At 37.4% G+C, this 20,591-nt stretch overlaps 2 protein-coding genes across 2 annotated transcripts; both read right to left on the reverse strand.

The window, feature by feature from the left end:
- Positions 1–17,579: 17,579 nt before the first annotated feature.
- Positions 17,580–18,407, reverse strand: LOC107869101. The gene is made up of 3 exons (XM_016715673.1): positions 18,157–18,407; positions 17,901–18,006; positions 17,580–17,711 (listed from the first exon to the last, which is right to left on the reverse strand). The coding sequence occupies exons 1-3, from the start codon at positions 18,405–18,407 to the stop codon at positions 17,580–17,582; spliced, it is 489 nt and encodes a 162-aa protein (XP_016571159.1).
- A 48-nt stretch (positions 18,408–18,455) lies between these two features.
- Positions 18,456–20,585, reverse strand: LOC107868249 (probable LRR receptor-like serine/threonine-protein kinase At3g47570). The gene is made up of 2 exons (XM_047403342.1): positions 19,170–20,585; positions 18,456–19,072 (listed from the first exon to the last, which is right to left on the reverse strand). Exons 1-2 carry the CDS (start codon positions 20,275–20,277, stop codon positions 18,735–18,737), a joined length of 1,446 nt encoding a protein of 481 aa, XP_047259298.1. The 5' UTR covers positions 20,278–20,585; the 3' UTR covers positions 18,456–18,734.
- Positions 20,586–20,591: the final 6 nt, after the last annotated feature.

Raw genomic sequence — 20,591 nt, forward strand, 5'->3', positions numbered from 1 at the left:
AAGTCGTTCGCACCTGTGGTTTTGATTTGAGATTTTCATCCTCTCGGATGGTCTAAACAATGCTTCAAGTAAAAAGTGTTAGTGCTAAACATAATTCACGAAAGAGGTATGTAGTCTTTTACCATATCTCCACGTGAGTTGTGGCCAAAAAAGTAGAGTCATTTCTTCATGTACTTGTTTGGAATGAAATAATTGGCAACAACAAACACAACAACCCTTTTGGTTGTTGTATAATTATGACATTTGTCGGTTGAATATGTCTTCAAAGTTGGGTGGCCTTTTTTAACACAGGCGATTTGTAATCTTGTGCCCGTGTGGCAACCCTTTTGGTTACCTATATCACTCGTTGTATGTGGAATGATAACCTCTCCAGTTATAACTGATGATCAATTTATAAATTTTCCTTAAATTGCCAATTTTTGGATAATCTTGCGCATTATTTGATGTTGGATATGAGGCGACTTACAGATATCCTTTAAATTGCTAGAATTTAGGTAATCCTACACATTATCCGACCTTGGATAAGAGATGGCTTACAGATATCCCTCCAATCACTAGCTTTTAGGTGTTCCTGCACATCATCCGACCTTGGATACAATATGACCTATAGATATCACTCCAATTGCTAGTCCTTGGGTAATCCTGCACATAATCGATCTTGTATATGACGCGGCTTATAGAGAACCCTTGGACGTATCAATTTGATAATCTCGTATATTCTCCGATAAGGATTTAGTTACGACTTATGATAACCTTCAGACTATCGATTTTTGGGTGATCTTGCATACTATCCGGTTAGGATGTTGTAGTGGCTTATGGATAACCTACAGGCTATCAACTCATAGGTGATCTTGCACACCATCCTATTTCAAATAATATAACTTATAGATGACCCTCAAATCGTCAATTTTTAGGAAATCTTTCATATCATTCATCCTTAGATAGCGACTTAATGGAGTCCTTTCAAATCGTGTGCTCTTGATACATTCAGATGCTGATTCATAAAATGATGATATATCCTCGATGCCAGCTTTTGTGTCTATCATGTCAATAGATATTAAATGATGATGATATCCTCGACGCTAATATTCATGTCTCGCGTGTCAACAGATATTAAATGTTGATGATATCCTCGATGCTAGCATTTATGTATCGCATGTCAATAGATATAAACTGCTGATGATATACTTGACACCAACATTTATGTCTCGTATGTCAACAGATATTAAATGTTGATGATACCCTCGATGCCAGCATTTATGTCTTGCTTGTCAACAGATATAAAATGGCTCTCTCAGCAAATGATATGAATGGCCCTCCTGGCAATGCTATGAAATAGCCCTCTTGGCAATGAGATGTAATGTCCCTCTTGGCAATGATATGCAATGGCCCTCTTGGCAATGATATGCAATGGCTTTTGGCAATGATATGCAATGGCCCTCTTGGCAATTTTAAAACATCTTCACCTGAGTTTGTTTGTCTGCCTCTTGCTTTCTACATGTATTTGTACTTGAAGTAGATGATTAGTAGACACAAAGTTGCTTTTTCTAGCAACTATTTTTTAGAAAAATTCTAAATACAATGTTCATAAAGAAAAGAAGACGCCTTTGTTTGCTCTTCATAATCTCAAGAAATGAGATGGACAATTCAAATGGTCCTCGATAAATGGGTATTAAACCCATTTTTGGGGTACCCAAAAATACCGTTCTTAAGCATTATATTCTATGGTATGGCTCCCAACTTGCTTGGAGAATTTTTGAAAGAGACTCTCATTTTTGTGTATTGGTCCCTGCATCCACAGAAAAATGATTAGTTTGAGTGAAAATACTCTGTGTTGACCTTCTTCGATTCTCCGTTTACTCCACACCATCTTTTGGGTACTCCGTCATGTTGGGACTTCCACCCTTGACTCCCCGTCCCAATTGATGTCTAGGAAATCACTAAGTAAAAGATTTGTAAAGATTTTTTTTCAAAAGTAGTCTTATTTTTAGCAAATAGTTTCAAAAGTATCTGTAAAAGCTTTAGAAAATTTCTGCGAGTAATGCCATGTACTATTTCAACGAACATTTTCCTCTTGGTTTTGACTATATCCGAAGGATGATTTTCAAAACTCATGATCATTATTGGAGGGTTCTTCAAATAGTTCTGTCATAGCCAGAAATTGAATCCACCTAGACTTTGTCGCAGCTGGTGACTCTAAGAGTTTGTCTTTAACCTCTGGTGATGGGGAATTTGAAATATATCCCAGTACTTGGTGGAAATTTTGAGGCCTTCCTCAAAATTTCTGCCCCAGTTTAAAGTAGTTTGAGATGATATCAACTCGAGTGGATCTGAAGTCTTTGCTGATCTTCATTCTCTTTGTTGGATGTTGATCTTCTCTTATGAATTTTCGACATTCCTTCTCAAAAATTCTGCCTAGTTTCCATTTTCTGGGGTTATATGACCGAGCTGTTGGGGCACCTACGTATCCCGTTGAAGCAGGAATCAGGTCAAACATAGTTCAGGACTACGCTAAGGATATATAGAAAAATCTAATGGGTTGACCGAAGACGACATCGGCCGCCTACGTATCCCTTTTGTTGGGAATTCAGGTCATCACATAGTTCATACATAAAGAGAAAGGATAAAATTTTCTAAGGGGTTGACCAAAGCCGACATAGGCCGCCTACATATCCCTTTCTTGGGAATTCAGGTCAAATATAGTTCATACATAAACTCATAATGGCCCTAAAAATACTTTTATCCATCTTAATAGGATATAAATAATTATTTCTATGGATAACATGACGTTTGCATTGCGTTTGTCTTGATAGAACAAAGGATTAAATGTCCAATGGATTCATCGCCTTCCTAGTTAACCACCTCGGTTTCCTCTAGATTAGGCTTCTTTGATTCTCGAACTGTTTGACTCTTCTGTTGACTATTCTAGGGCTACCATTATTTTGTTTCTTGACATGACATGACAATGGCAAGTTTTAAGTTACTGTTATACGGCGGGCGATGAGTCATGAGTGGAGTGGAGGTCCAATTCAACAATGTTTCCTCCAATTAATCTTCCATGATCCCGACTGTCTTGGAAAATTCTTTCCTTACATTTTCCTTATTCCATCCTCGAGACCATTGCTTATAGGTTTGAAAAATGATTGGTAGAGTCCAGTTTTACTACTAGTTATTTTTCTTTTCCTGTAACAAAGCTATAGTAAAGAAGGAGATCTCATATTCATTTTGATCTGGTGAAGTAGGTCAATTTTGTGCCAACACAGAGTAGTTTCTATTACTTGCAAAGTAAAAACAACTCAAAGGATGACGTGTTAGATTCCGTTAGTAATAAGCAAAGCAAAATGATAAGGTAGGAAGTAAACGCATAGAGTTGTTTCTCATCTCATGCGAAGTGATCCATGAAGTAATGATGACTCGAGAATTTCAATAAACAATATTTTGCTCATTGATACGGATAGGTGGAATTTGTCAGGAAGGTTCAACTCTTCTTCTTCCTTCAATAAAGTGGAGGACAACAGAGTTTTTGAAGATATGGGCCAAACCAAAAGGCTGGTTACATATCTCACGGGGAGAAATCAGGTCCTACGTAGTTTGAAACTATAAAGGCATTTTCTGATTCTAAAGTCAACTTCTCTAAAATGGTAGCGATCATTTTGGAAGTTTTAAGAATGACTACGGACTTTTCTAAGAAACTTGGGAGACTTGGAGTACTTTTGGTCTGACTTTTGTATAGTGGGGTATATTTCTGCCTAGAGATGTTCTATGGAAAATAGGATTGGATCAGTTCGTCTTTGATTCGAATCATCATAACACGTATAAGCACATAAACAGTTATATTACACAAGCATATTGTAATAAATGTGCATCCTAATTTGGTGACCCGTTTGAGCCAAGGGTATAGGCCTAACGAATTTTGAAGAAAATATACGTCTTTTTAAAGCCAATCCATTATCCCCAAAAACCATCATAGGTATACATAAATGATATAAATGTCTACAAAAGTTGCACAAAAGAGATACAATCTTTAGGGAAAGGGAATAATGTCTCACGCAGGGGATACTAATTACTAAATGCTTCTTCTATCAGCCTTCGCACTCTTAGCTTCGTCCATTTCTTATATTGGTGACATCCGTTGACGTTCAAACTGTGTCTTAGATACAATCTCCCAAATTGATCAAGTTCTTACTTAACTTGCTTCAGTTCTTCTTACGAAAGTAAGCAAATCAAACCTTTTCCCGACCCCCAAAGGATAATGGATTGAATTAGACAGGCATATATTTTCTTAAACACATAAATATGGTTCGTCTATAATTGACTTAGGGTCAATAGACGTAGGGAAGGTTTTTTAATGGACCCAATACCCCGCTGGGGTATTGGGTCGTCCTAGGCTCATACCTAAAATAGGGTTTGTTTTCGTTCTATTCTAGGTGTCTAGAGTAGATTTGAACACTATTTCTCAAGCGGACAACTTGAGTTTGAAAATACGAATAACCATCAGACGACTCACGTGCTAATAAGCCATTCATATTTCCAACGCATTATTGGAATTGAACAATAGGGGCCGGGACATCCACGAAACCCCAAAACAATTTAAATAATGCAAGAATATGCCATGAAATGTGATAGTTAAACTTTACAGAATCAAAACATATAACCACATAAATAGTTAATCAAAAGACGAAATCAAACATTTGGTTGGAACCTAGTTCAAAATCCCCAGCAGAGTCGTCATTTCTGTTTTGCGAAGACATTTTGACTTTTTGAGAGTCGCCACTTAATTTCTGAAAAGGAATTAAGAAACCTTTAGAGAGTTACTTCAAACATTTCAAAACAGGAAAATCGTTTAATTTTTGAAGATTATGAGTAAGCGGTTCCTATTAACATTTTAGGAAGGTGTTAGGCACCTAAAACGTCCGCTAACTTGCGGTTATCAGATCTATTTGAAAATCATCTCTTTTGACTAACTTGGAAAATTGACTTGTGGGAAAAGTAATTGATTAAGGAAAAATTTTTGGCAAAATCACTTTTTTAGCGACTTAGTTAGGGAGTTACTAGATTCGAACACTAAGCAAATCAAATAACGAAAGGGAAATAGAGGAAGAAATAAATGATTTGGGCCTTCATGCCCAAATCCGTCACCCTATTTGGCTTACGGACCGTCTTCCACCCTTTGGCTCGAGTATCGCTTCACCTGTATTAAATTTACAACTTTAGCTTCGAGGCCCAAATGAATGAATAAATAAATAAATAAATAAATAAATAAATAAAAGACGATAATAAATATATAAAATGAAATAATAAATGAGACTTTTGTCTCTTAACCGCTTCAAAGATGGAACTTTAACCCATTCTTCTTCTTTTGACTCTTTACACCCATATGCCGTGGAAAACGCTTTAGAATTCTTTTGGGATTTGACTCAAAAGATGGGCCCCATTGGCCCATGATGGATGCAAAAAGGCAAAGTAGTCAGGGTAGGACTCGAATGATTTCCATGCAAAAATAAAAGTAAGACACATATAAAATAAAAAGAAAAGGAGGAAAAATGAAGGAAGGCGGTATATGATAAATCAAAACAAAATAGAAAATATAAATAAAATAAATAAGGGATGGTCATTACAATGTCGACCAAAGAATATGAAGAAAGTTAATCCATAGTTAACTGTGGAAAACGGTATAACATAGTTCTTAAATGTTCAAAAGCCGATCATAACAAACAATAGGACATGTTCATATCAATTTAACAGTGAAAAGTGAAATTAAAACAATGGACTTTATATTTGACATAATCCAACGTTCCTCAAAAATGGCAAGAAGATTTAAAAGCACATAGGCCGAGCATGTTACACTTTGGAATAGTAATTTTAATCAAGTAGACATAAGACGAAACCGACTTCGAGAATTCCTATCGAAGGAAAAAGACCAAAGTATTAGGCAGAAGTTAATTGATTCAACCAAAGATTCATTCTTGGAAGTAAAGCTATACGTTGGGCAAGTCAATTTCAATATTTCAGATAGAAGCGAATAAGCTTTATCCTTATACGTTGGGAATTAAAGATTTATTGCTCAACTAACAATTTCCAAGGAATTTTAGCAGAAAAACAAGTTCAAACTATTCATGACACCACTTCAAAGAATCATAAGCATCAAAGAAAACTTTGCTTTAAAAGCAACAAATCTGCTAGAAAACCTTGCTTAAAAGAGGTGAGATTCCAACAGTTATTTGTGAAAAAACTAGCGACAATCAGAACCAAATGAATATGGACATTAAACGAGCCAACTAAACAAGGAAGGAATCGAGTCCAAAACAAAACAGAACCTATTTAGCTAGACTGTCGAGGAGACAACGGATCATTATACGGAATGCTCCAATAAATGAATTTGATGAAGTAATTTCCACAATTCAACTTTAATTGTGCAAATACTACTACCTTTAGGCTACTGTTAGGCTCAAGACGAGAGACTATGCTAGGTCAGGAAGTCTGTTTTCATATTAAAGCACAACGGGCATACAGACACAGATAAAGATATCAAGGACACGTTTAAACAAAATGGATTAACACCAGAAAGGACATTGGTACTGAATAGGGGCACTCTATCCTACATATAAACAAGTCCTATATCTCAGAATATATTCACGATCATAATGAAAACAGATAACAGTCTTCAGTAACAACACGCAAGATAGATCCAAGCAGAAAGAGCTACTAAAACAAAATCACTACAGCAAAAGGGGAATATTGATTCAAATAAGCAGCATAACAATTCGTATCACATGAAAATCCTATGGCTTTCAAAGCCTCTACAGCACATAATCCCAGCCTCATTCATGCTTACGACTAAACCACTATCACTATGAAGAAAATGATAAATTAAAAAGTGAAAGAGTAGATTTACCTCTTTAAGGGCAGCAAAACAAGACTCAAGCTTCGTTCAAAATCACAACCACCGGAAAAATGTCGTAATATTCACCTCGAGACTTCAATTAGTTGATGAATCCACGAAGGGAATTTTACTAAAGGGAACCAACTTGTGCTCCCTGAGTTTTCTTTTTCCCAGTTTCTTTTGCTTTCAAAGAGAAGAGAATCTCCCCCGACCCTTTTCTCGACCCAAAGGAAAAAATCCTAGTCGAGCTTTCTTAACCAATCTCCCAACATCCAGAATTTCCAAAAAGAAATTCCTTTTTCTTTCTCCTAAAAGTTTGAATCTAGAAGAGAAAGACCAGAAAATTGCCCCTTCCAACAATGACCCAAATGGGTTCTTATATAGAAGACCGAATTAGGGGTATTTTGGGACTTGAAAAATAGAATATTTTTTGAATTTTTGGGTTCCGGGTAAGATTTCTAGTTCAAGATCGGTACTAATTTTAAATTTTTCTCCAGCAAATCAAAATAATTAGCCAATAAGGGATGAGGAATCAAAATTCCCTCATGAACCAATCAAAAATTGCCAAAAATGTATGAATCCGTGTCGATTATTCTAAGATTTGCGGAGTTGAGCCGTTGGGGGTGACACCTAGCTTTTTTCCAGAAGGTTTGAGACTGATTTTGTGTCAAAAATCGTGCTAATCATGTGAGGAGGTACGAATTTGAGTGAAGAGGCAGGCGTTTGGATGAGAACCAGCTGGTTCGAGTTGTCTTAGTTGAATTTGGATGAAATCGGGTCGGGTAATGGTTGTTTGTGCATATGTTGTTGTTATCGATGAGTTATAGTCAGGTCTGCGTTAGGAGGCTAGGTTCACCGGATTTTTGGTTGGGGGTTTACCGGATTTAGGTAGTTGACGGGTTGGAATATATTGAGATGACTGGTGTTGTTTTGAGGAGGAAGAGAGATTGATGAAGGGTATTCGGTCGGGTATTGATTGGTTTTGGGCCTGGGGTGACTGAGTTGTTTTGTTTGCTTGGGCTGGGGTTGTTTAAGTGTATTTTGGGAATTAAAATTGCGATATTGGATTACATCTTAGGCCATTTCATTTAAACTCTAGCCAAATTGAATATCGATTGGATAATTGTATCACAATTGGGGCCAATTTGTTTTCAATTGAAGTCAAATTTAATTAATGGACCAAATTGAATTGCAATCCAATTCGAATTAAGTGACAAATTACTCCCTAGTTTCTCGATTTGAGAAAAATAAAACAAATATTCCCCAAATACAATAATTTGAGAACAAATCACATTTAAAGTCTATTTTGATTAAAAAAAATGTTCATTTAAATAACAAAATTTATACAATCTCGTATATGTAAATACGAAAACATATAATCGTTAATTAAATGATAAAATTAACTCAAATAAATATTTTAAATTTCTTTTCTTTGAATAAAATAGTTGTTGTGATTTTATTTTAAAATTGAAGAAAATCTTTAACGCCCCGCAATTCGGGCTACAATATAGACCATGATTTCGATGCATTGCTAATCCCGAAGCTATAAAATCCTATGCCAATATGGTATGTTAATTATTGTGTAGCATGTGAATCTGCTCAAGCTTGAATTTAGACCATAGAGGTCCTTCAACTCAAGGACGAGTTGGAACTATTTCGATCGACTAAGTTTTAGTAGACGTTGTAAAGTGTGTCAGCTTCCATCAACCATAACTCTCTATATATGTCGAATTAGGAATCCTACTATGTGTCAAATGATAGGTATTCGAGTTAGCTTTCCAACAATACCAATTTAGCAAAAATCTGACACCTAAGCAAGAAGTTATGGCCCTTCAAAGTGATAAGCGTCGCCTAACCAATCGCCCATGGCCACTGGAAAACATAGGCAATAGCCTAGGCGGCGCCTATGTAGACATAAGAGATAGCCTAGGTGGAGCCTACGTGAACATAGGCAACGGGATGGGCGGCGCCTATGTAAGGAATTCTGGTGATTTAAATACTCCTTGCTAAGGACAAAGTGGTCCTTTTCCACCCTTAGCCCTAAAACACGAGATTTAGTTCCAAGGACCCCAAAATACATATTCTTTCATCAAAAGTGCTCAATATTCTCCTTGGGGTTTCAAAATAAAAACCCAAATAGTTCAAGATTTGACCGTAGGTTTTCAAAGATAATTACATATTTGGATTCATCAATCCGCAAGCTTCAAGAAACACCTATTATCCTTGGAAATAGAGGTACATGGGGTTATCCAAATATCTCATGGGTGTAGTTTTTATGAACATGCATGCTTTTAAATGGGGGTTTTCAAGAAAATGCTAATATCTTGCTTTCAATACGATTTCTAAGTCATTTTCTTTATGTCATGGGAATTGTTTGCCTATATACTTCAATGGTTGAAACCATGCATATGTGATTTGAGATTTTCCATGGAAGCTTGATAAATATGAATGATAAATTGTTTTCAAATTCCCATGATAATGTTTCGATACTTCATATTATATTGTGATCAACAAAAGAGAGCATGAATTTGAAATAAATATTGTTCACCACTTGTAAATGATGAAGCACCTTGGTTTCTACATGATTATGCATATGTGGATGTGATATTGATGACTTGCAAGTTGGGTATGACGATACCCTACAGAATACGACATGTGATTGAATAAGATGAAATTTGAATGCATTGATTTTAAATGAGATAGGTGGTTGCCCGAAGAAAGCATGAGTCAATTGATTTTCGCTGGAAACCGTGTTTTCCGACTTGGGAACTTAGTACCATGCTTTGTGGTCTTGCGTACCTGATATTATATTATCCCAAATTGGCATTATGGTTAGTAGCCATGCTTTGTGATCTTGTGCACTACCATATTTGTTTTGGGTCGAGACACCATGCTTCGTGGTCTTGTGTGTCTCTCCCTCACTTATACTCTAATCTCGGTGGCAACCGAGATTTGACAGTTGGTATAAATTATGTAGGGTATTCCACCTAGCTCAGTTGCATTTCATTATTGTTGAGAAAAACTATTGCATTACACCCATGCGCTTTCAAATGATTTGATACGAAATTGCTTTATAATGGCTCTCAACTATACTTTGTAAAAATATTATGTTTTGTTTTGATATCTCTGCGTGCCAGTACTTTTGTGCTGACCCTCTCCCCTCTTCAACCTCTCAGGTTCAGAGGCCCAGTCTAGGGGTCAAGTGAATCAGTAGAACTTTTAGACAGAGTTGTAGAGACAAGTGGTGAGCGTTCTATATTTCGGAAGGTCTTGTGTCCTACAGTCCTTTTATCTTATATTTAGTTTTTGGGTCTATTTGGGGCCTTGTCCCAATTTTCAGATAAACATTGTTTCAGTCATGTAGTAGAGATTTCGCAGACGATTTTAGAGATTTTGATTTAGATTGTGGGACACTATTCCCCATTTTCATTTTCATATGATTCTTGACCATGTTTCTATTATATTGTATTTCTTCCGCATTACTTTGATCATATGAATTAGGTGCATGATTACCAGACAAATAGGGGTGTTTCGGGTCTCCATGGTTCGAAATACTCGTCACGGCCAGGCCCTGGTTTGGGTCGTGACAAACTCAAAATTAAATTGGGTTGTGGAGGGAAAAAATTAGGTGTCAACAACAGTTATTACTCATGTGAAAGCCCTGAAGGTTTGTTATTACCATGTTGTGGAAGTGACAAAAAAAATCAGGAGATATACTACATCGTGAGAAAGAACTGTCCTATTGGAAAAAAAAATATCCAACCTCATGCTTTTACAATTGGTCTTTTGATCCATATATATATACTCACCATTGTATTATGTCCATAAAAGCAATGTCAGGTCTGGTGATTGTTAAGTAGATCGATCAAAAGCTAATTTAACTAACTGCCCATTGTTAAATTTACAGGCTCGGTAAGGCCGCAAAAAGGACTTAGTTTCTGACAACCTTCAAGTCAGATAATGAGCATAGAGAGTCAGCATAATGAGGAATGAAGAATGTGTGCAATCTCGAAAACAAACATATGAACAAAGGAGCGGAAAAACGAGTACAACACAAGACAATTGAATATCCGTCCCTGGAAATTATGCTGAGAACACTCTTAGCAAAATTTCTAGTTTCACTACTTGCTTAGAAGATACCACTTTGAAATTTTGCTACCAACTCAGCTAAAAGATTTGTGTGTTGAATACAACAAACTTTATTTACGTCTTCAATAAGTGAAAATGCAAGGAAGCAAAGAAGGGAGAAAAGGGCAACTAACAATTGTTGGTTTTTTTTAAAGATGGGACAGTAAAATGGGGTTAAAATGGCTCTCAATGGATTGAAATGACTTTCAATAATTTACTAAGCACTAGGGGCTTAAAATTCACAACTCCTCAGTTCAATTTCTCCTCCCTCGTCGCAGCCTTCCCACTTTTTTGATTCTTCGGCGCCATTTTCACTAGTTATAAGGATGAGAGAAAACATAGGAGAGAAGAGCTGCTTAAATAGGAAAGTGATAGGGGAAGCAAAAAAAAGCACAGTGCTATTTCCCTTTCTCGATTAAATAGGTTCTTAATACTAAGAGACAACATAAAAAAAAATACTCATCATTGATTTGCTTGCTGACCCTTAAGCTACCTCTGATTCTTCCCTCTAGATATTAATGAGGTGGCCGGGAAGGATAGATCCCAACTTATTATATACGGATAAGGATATTTCTTGTCAATTTAATCCTGATATAGTTCCAATAGATATATTCTTTGACTCTCCTATGGTGTATTAGTATATTCCTTCCATTATATATGGATAAGGATATTTCTTGTCATTCTAATCCTTATATAGTTCCAATAGACATATTCTGAGCATCCTGCTTTAAACATTCTTTCTACAGAACCAAAACGAATCTTGTTGATACAAGTATGATCATGATCATGACACTTTTGAGTATTTTTGAAGACTAGTCACTAAAGGGCTCTTTTGTCATTTCTCTATTATTTGTAATGTTGTATAAATAGAACCTTGTAGGGTTTATTTTCTTAGTTTATACTTGATATTGAAGACACTACTCTTGTGAGAGAGAGTTCTCAAAACTGAAATTAGGGCATAGAATAAGGGTGGATTCTCTTGTGTGTTGCAAGGCTTGAGACTTTGGTGCTTTGAGAGGTGGATGCCCCTCCTGTGTCATTGTAAGAGTTAAGTGTTTGTTGTATGAAGTGTTAAAGGTCCAAGAGTGAATATGCTCTTGGGTTGTTAAGACTACATCAACACTTGTCTAACTATCTATCTTTGTTTCTTATCCTAATCTTGTAGTTTGTGTTATTGTTGTTCAAGCAGTTTGGTTATTGTGGTTGTAACATTGTTGTTCTTCATTTGATTGTCATAATATAGTTTATTTTGCTGCTGTAAATTAGGTGCTAAACACCTCATTACATGGTGTTCTTGTTGTGTTCTTGAATCCGAGAGGGGTCACCAAAAGAGGTCCATAGTTCCTTGAACTAGTGGACTGTTTTGGTGTTTGTTTTCTTGTGTTCTTGGGCTGTCTTGTATCACTTGTCCTTGCTAGTTGGAAAAAATCTTGTTTTATTTTTCTTTTCTATTTGCTTTGTGTGTGATTCTGTTTTAGTTAACCCACAATCTTTCTGCCATAGCCATATACCAATTATGTTGTGAAAGATGGACCATTTAGCATTAGTGTTGGGAAGACAAATTATGCATCATAAAAGTATTACTTATGGAGTAATAAGAAATTATTGGCACTTCACCACCTATTAATAGAAACACAATTGAAAAAATAACTCCTTGATTCACTTTGAGTCACTTTCTGCAAGAGACTGATCTTCCAAATCATCAATGTCATTCCCAGTTTCATCAACATTATTGTTTTGAGGAGTTTATCTCCAGAAACTGACGTAGCGTAGAGTTAGACTGATAATACGACAAAGGCCCTGAAGAGCAAAGAATGCATTTTTAGACTTGATTCTCACACCATCACTTGTACCAAAAACGAACTGTGAGACATTACTCGAACAGAAGGTAGAAGATTAACAGGAGGCATACCTGGAGCTAATTTAACTAACTTTTCATTGTTGAATTTACGGGCTCGGTATGGCCGCGAAAAGGACGCGGTTTCAGATGGGAAACATAGTGAGTCAGCATAATGGGGAATCCAGTGGATGCATTAAAGTAACAGATCCTTTCTGAAGTGTAGGAACAAACAAAATCCATTCCGCTCTAATCAGGATATTTTATTATACTAACAGTTTATATTACTTGCCTAACTGTATTTAAAGACATAGAGAGTAGAAGATGCGAAAATACCATATGTTATTAATCGTATGACAACTATTTAAAGAGTATATACAAGACCTATAGCAACAAGGATAGACTTGAAAGTTACAAAAACTATAAGAACTCTATAACAACTACGTGTCTAGTAATTATCCGTTATTACGACGCCGCAAGTTGGTGGTGTCAACAACACCCAACTTGGAAAAATGCTTGTGAAAAGAGACTCTTGGAAGTGGTTTGGTGAGTAAATCTGCACTTGATCAACCGAATGAAGGTTTTGAACTGTGATATCCTTGTTTTGAACTTGTTCACGAACAAAGTGAAAATCAATAGCAATATGCTTCATCCTACTATGGAACACCGGGTTGGCACAAATGTAGGTGGTACGAACATTGTCCCAAAATATCTGAGGAATGTCTGAAATACGAAACCGAAGCTCATGGAGTAAACTTGTTAGCCAATTGGTCACAGTAACAGTAGATGCAACAGCCCAATATTCTACTTCTGTGGAGGAACGGGAGACAGATCTTTGCTTTTTAGAGGACCGTGATGTCGGAGAGCTGCCAGGTAAACAACATAACCTGTGGTGGAGGTTCGATCAAGAGGATCTCCAGCCCAGTGAGAATCTGAGTAGGCTAGAAGACGGTGATCATGTTCTTTGGCAATCCGGAGGCAAAGGAGGATGTTTGGTGTAGATACCGAAGGAGACGTTTCATGGCTGTCAAATAAGATATGAAGGGCTGGTGGATAGACTGTGAGAGTTTACTGACAGCAAATGCTATGTCCGAACGTGTAAATGAAAGGTAATGAAGTCTACTAATGATCTGTATATAAAGAGAGCCATCAACTAGAGAATCTTCAGTGGACTCTGGGAAAGTTATAGTAGAAGCCATTGGTGTTGGAACACCCTTGCAATTTTGCATATTAACTTCCTGCAAAAGATCTATAATGTACTTCTGTTGAAATAACAAAAGACCACCAGGATAAGAAAAGACTTCAAAACCAAGTAAATAATGAAGTTGACCAAGATCCTTCAGTTAGAATCGGGTTGCAAGATTATCAATAATGATTTGAACACCATGAATCTAATTACCGATAACCATTATGTCATCACCATATACTAGGACATAAACAATAAACTCAAAATTCTGCAGGGTGAGCAATGAAGAATCAGATTGGGACTTAATAAACCCCAAAGTAACCAAATAATTTTTGAGTTCAATGTACCAAGCTCTGGGACTGTTTGAGTCCATAAATAACTTTTTGCAGCTTGCAAATATGCGTCAGATGTGCAGAAGATTCAAAACCGGGTGATTGGAGCATATAGACTTCCTCATCAAGACAACCTTGCAGGAAAGAATTATTGGTATTAAATTGACGAATGGTCCAACTTTGTTGTGTTGCAATCACAAGAACTATTCGAAAAATTGTTGGCTTTACCACAAGGCTGAAAGTGCATTGGAAGTCAAGGCCAGGTTGTTGTGTGAATCCTTTGGCAACCAAGCGATATTTGAACCCGTCAACAGAACCATCCGGATGATATTTAACCCAAAAAAGACACTTACAATCCACCACAATTTTCGAAGGATCACATGTTTCCAGCTCCCATGTCCTGTTTCGAACTAAGGCATCAAATTCATTTTTCATAGCTTCACACCAACGTGGGACTTGTTGAGCTTGCTTAAAGGTTCTAGGTAGGGAGGAAGAGGTTTAAACAATAGTGTGAAATTTATTAGGCTTAAGGCTATTGGTCTGCAATCATGTTATGAGTGGGTGTTGATGTAGAGCTAGGGGAAACAAGAGAAGGTTGTGGGCCACAGGATATGGGACAAGTGACGAGGAAGAGGTTTGTACCATAGGGTTCTGGGTCAAAAGTCCAGTGGACTTATTTCGACACTAGTAAGTGATTATTGTGGATTGCGGCTGCACATTTAAATGGGGAGAAGGATGAACTGGTGAGGCCGAAAAATTTGGTTGAGATGAAATGCGGCTAAAAACTGAATTTTGTATGGTGAGGGAAGTGGGAAGTGGAGATGTTGGAGAAGGAGAAGAAGTATTAGATAAGGGAGAAACTTAATAACCTGAGATGGTGGTACCTGTTAGGGTAGACGAGATGGGTGAATGCGTGTCCACGGGCTGCTACACAATGTGAGCAGGAAGCTCATAAGAATCATTTGAATATTGAGTATTATCCTATGGCTATTTTTTAGTTGAACAAATTTCCCAAGATACATTGTTATTTTGTGTATTTTTCAAATGAGAAAAAATATTTTTGAACGAAAACTGGTTTTCTAAAAATAAAATGTCACGAGATCAAAAAATTTTGAAAGTTAAAGGATCAAAACATTATGTTTATTTGAAAATCCTAAATAAACACATGGTGTCGAGCAGGGTTCGAATTTGTTTTTGGCATATGGTTTGAGTTATGGATAACAAAAGCAACCAAATACTTTAATGGAGTCATATACTTGGGTATAATCTGAAATAAAATTTCAAAGGGGCTCTTATGCTGAAGATTCGGTGTAGTTAGCCTATTTATAAGATAAACAGCTTGTTGACAGGCAAAACTCCAAAAGTGTAAGGGTAAAGACGCTTGGTGCAGCAAGGTTCTAGCAGTTTTGATAACATGCCGGTGTCGTCTTTTGACTAGAGCAGCTCTCTGTGGAGTATATGGGGGTGACACTAACTGCTCTTTGCCATGTATTTTGAGATACGACTATAGACTCTAAAATTCTCCACCACCATCAATGTAAAAAGATTGAATTTTGGTGTTGAATTTGCGTTCAAGCAATGGATGCAGATTTTGGAAAACTTCCAGAGTTTCATTTTTTTTATTTTAAAGTGAACAACCACATATATTTTGAAAATTGATCAACAAATAACACAAATATCTTTTCTTATCTGTTGACAAAACTGTAGATGGACCCCATAAATCGCTATAAAGGATTTGCAGGGGCTTATTACTTCGCAATGAATTTTCTGAGAAAGTCAACCCGTGCATTTTATTTGAATAACAAGAATTACAAATGGAGCTAGCTTTAGGATCTGAAACAGGAAGGAAAAAATTATTCAACGTAGTATCTAAAACACGGTGATTAGGATGGCCTAAATGCTGATGCCAAAGGTGAAGTGAAACAACCAAATTGCATTTAGGAGAACGATGTGTACAGCCCAGTGGCCACTCATACAACCCATCTTTATTCTGCCTCCGAACTAAAGATGCCCCCATACTCAGATCCTTCACAAGTTAATGGGAAGGAAAAAATTCAATAGAGGAATGATTATCACGACAAAACTTAGAAACAAAAATAAGATTATTTTTAATGACGGGGGAGCATAAGGTATTGAGAAGTTTGAAATGATAATTTGATGCACTTATGTTAGTGTTACCGGTATGGGATATTGGAATGGTGTTACCATTGTCCATAGCTATCTCCTCGGTGTCATTATAGTTATGTACAGCGGCAAGGCTTTGAGCATCAGATGCTATATGATGAGTGGCTCCACTATCTACAATCCAAGGGGTCTGTTGAGAAGGAAAACAAGCAACAAAGTTTGCCCGGGCTTGCAGATGGTTATGTGACTACTGTTGGGAAGAAAATCAATCCCACATCTCCCACATTGGAGAAATAGAGGGAGAATGCCCAATATTTAAGTATGTCACCCAACTCTACTGGTATGAGGCCTTTTGGGAAGGTGCCCAAAAACAAATCCGTGAGGGCTTGGCCCAAAGCGGACAATATCATACTAGTGCAGAGTTTGGGTTGAGTTGCACAGGGTCCCAACAAGTGGTATCAGAGCGTAGGTTCGGGTGTGTCAGAGTAGTGGACTGCGTAAAGTTCCTAGTGTGACAACAAGAATGGAGATCTATAGGTGGTGCCTTGTGTTGAAAGTCTCCCTGGCGAGTGGTGGTCAGGCGGCATGCCCCATTGAGTGATAACAGCGGTACAAGATGTTTGGCAGATCATGTGAAGTGACCTTGTAGTTGAGATCTACGGTTGATGCCTTGTATTGAAAGTCTTCTTGACAAGTGGTGGTCAAGCGGCGTGTCCCACTGGTTGGTAGTGGCGGTACAAGCGGCATGTCCCCTTCAAATGGGTTATCGCTGAAGGGGAGGTCACAAGTGGTGTGGTCTTGGTTTAAGGGGAGGATTGTTGGAACGCAAATCAATCCCACATCTCCCATAATAGAGAAATAGAGGGAGAATGCCTAATATTTAAGTGTGTCACCCAACTCCACTAGTATGAGGCCTTTTGGGAAAGTGCCCAAAAACAAATCCGTGAGGGCTTGGCCCAAAGGGGACAATATCATACTAGTGCGGAGTTTGGGTGGAGTTGCACGCGGTCCCAACAACTACAATCTGTAGACTCTATCGGAATGACCTACGTGATCATATAGTTTGCAGCAAAGGTTTTTGTCAAACGGCTATTGCTGGTTCTTTCTTCGTGGACGTTGTGCTTGCCATTGCTTATTGTTGGCAGGAAGGTTCACACCTGGACGGCTTGCTGGAGTAATTATTGTTTCCCTGGCAACGAGGAGTTGAGCTTGTCTTTTACGCTACAGCAACAGTAATGGGAGTTGATAGCAGCTTGTTGTTTTCCTCAGGAAAAGCTCATAATCTAGAAGCTTTTCATAAAGCTCTTCATGTGAAATAGTTGAATCGCGGGCACTAATGAAAGCAGAGATTTCTCAAAATTCAGATTCGAGTCCACTAAGGATTTTCACAATAAGTTCTGGGTTTGATACCAGTGCACGAGCAGTTGCAAGTTCATCACAAAGTGATCGAACTTGATGAAGATAATCTGTGACTGGACGAGAATCTTTAGTGACGCGGGCCAATCTATCTCGCAAGCTGGAAATTCTTGTTTGAGATTAGTTTGCTTATACAGTATGTAAAGCATCCTAGGCAGCTTTGGCGGAGACTACAATAGCAACAGTGGGGGCAAGCGTAAGATCAGTAGAGGCCAAGATAGCATTTTGAATTAGATGATCTTGGCGATACCAAGGAATGAACTCAAGGTTATCAACATCTTGATTGTTCTGAGAGATGGTGCGAGTGGGGGTAGTGATGGAACCATCGAGATGACCATAAAGATTGTGACCATGCATAAGCATTGAAACTTGAGTTTTCCACAAGGAGAAATTGTGACTACACGTTAATTTTATGGACAGTTGGGTAACTGTATTGAATTGAACAATAGTGATGTTATTGTTGATTTCATCAGCATTGGTCACAGAAATCTTAGAGGCCATTTGTGTGAGTAAGCAGAAAAGTACCATAAAGAGATAGAGAGTAGAAGATGGGAAAATAATCGTATGTTATTAATCGTATGACAACTATTTAAAGAGTATATACAAAACCTATATTAACAAGGATAGACTTTAAAGTTACAACAACTATAACAACTCTACAACAACTAGGTGTCTAGTAATTATCCATTATTAGTATCCATATAGTTAATTCCTCTAAGAAGTTTTAAAAAGTTCATTTTCAAGAGGAACAATTTGGTTTTAGTTATTCAATTTACAAGTTCCCCCTTCGAAACAACTGATTTGGAACAACGGATTCCAAAAACATGCTCAACATGCAAGAAGTTGAATCTTGATCTTCTGCAGCATCGCTACAACATCTTTCATGTTTGTCCTTCTTGCCGGAGATTCAGCACAACATTCTAATGCCACATTCATGATTGATGCCACTACATCAAGCTCCTTCTGTAAGCCTTTACCCGTTGGTGTTACCAAGTTGTCATCTACGACGTCCATTACTGCATCTGGAAGTGAATAACTCACCCATTGCTTCAAGCTAAGATCTCCCTCAAACTCATTTGGCTTTCTCCTAGTAAACGTTTCCAGCAACATGATCCCATAACTATAGACATCGCATTTTGTTGAGACCAACCCATCCAATCCATATTCTGCAGTCAAACAATTAATTTAAACATGCAATATAAGCTTTCTTAGTGGAAAAAGAAAGAGAAAAAATCAATGTTCAAATGCAGAAAAGAGACGTACCTGGTGCAATATACCCATATGTTGCTAAAGTTTTAGTATACAAATCACTGTCATCTTCACCAAGTAGTTTTGAAATGCCAAAGTCACTTAGGTGGGCAACCATATCCTCATCCAGCAAGACATTACTAGGCTTTAGATCACAGTGAATCACAGCTGATGAACACCCATGTTGGAGATATTCTAATGCACATGCCACATCTATCATTATGCTTAGTCTCTGCCTAATGTCGAGGAAGTAGTTGTGGGAATACAAATACTTCTCAAGACTTCCATTAGGCATATACTCGAGAACTAAAGCCTTGAAATCAAGATTGGAACAACTAGTAATGACTTTTACGAGATTCCTATGGCGAAAACTGCGCAGAACTTCACATTCCGTATCAAAGCTCTTGAATGCCGCATCTAGCTGAAGATTGAACACTTTAACTGCAACGACAATTCCACTTTTGAGAATTCCTTTGTAAACAGAGCCAAAACTTCCCGAACCAATCAGATTACTCTCACTAAGATCATCCGTTGCTTGGAGCAGTTCATGGTATGAAATTCTTTCTCTTGTTATGTTAGAATCATCTTGTTGAGGAGTTCTTTTAACTCTTCTATTCCTTATCAATATAAACACAAAAGTGATAAGAGCAAACACTAGTGCAATTCCCAGCAAAAGAAAAAGAACAAACACTTTTTTTCTACTAGATTTGTGCTTTGATGAAGTGGGGCACGGTGGAACACTAAACCTTGAAGAACCACACAATGCTTCATTGTTGATGAAAAACTTACTCGAGAAGTTCTTGAAAGGACCCCCCGAGGGTATTTCACCATACAATTTGTTGACAGAAACATTGAAATACTTCAGGTTTTGAAGTTTCTCCAAAGACATAGGAATGATTCCAGATATGTTATTATGAGAAAGGTCTAGGAATTCCAAACCTACCATGTTGCTAACTGAATCAGGTATAGATCCTTGCAACTTGTTGTGTCTCAAAGAAAGGTGAACCAAATTTTGCAATTCTCCAATTTCTCTAGGAATTTCATTTGAGAATTGATTCATTGACATATCTATCATTGTTGCAGCCTTTAGATTTCCAATCTCTGGAGGTAAAGAACCTACCATGCTGTTTGACGATAAGTCAAGAACCACTAGAGCTTTAAGGTTCCCTAAGCTTGGTGGTATATTGGAACTCAATAAATTGGAACCCAGATATATCTCTCCAAGGGAAGTAATGTTTCCTAAACAACTAGGAAGAAAACCTGAAAATTGATTTTGAGTCAAGTCTAGGACATCCAAGCGCTGCAATTTACATATATCATCTCCGATAGATGCTGTAAGTTTGTTATTACCCAAGTACAAGCCCTGCAAGTTTATCAAGTTGCCAATTGATGTGGGAATCCATCCAACAAAGTTGTTTTCATAAAGGTCAAAGTCTA

The sequence above is a fragment of the Capsicum annuum genome, unplaced genomic scaffold, assembly GCF_002878395.1.
Source record: "Capsicum annuum cultivar UCD-10X-F1 unplaced genomic scaffold, UCD10Xv1.1 ctg3914, whole genome shotgun sequence".
Lineage (NCBI taxonomy): Eukaryota > Viridiplantae > Streptophyta > Magnoliopsida > Solanales > Solanaceae > Capsicum > Capsicum annuum.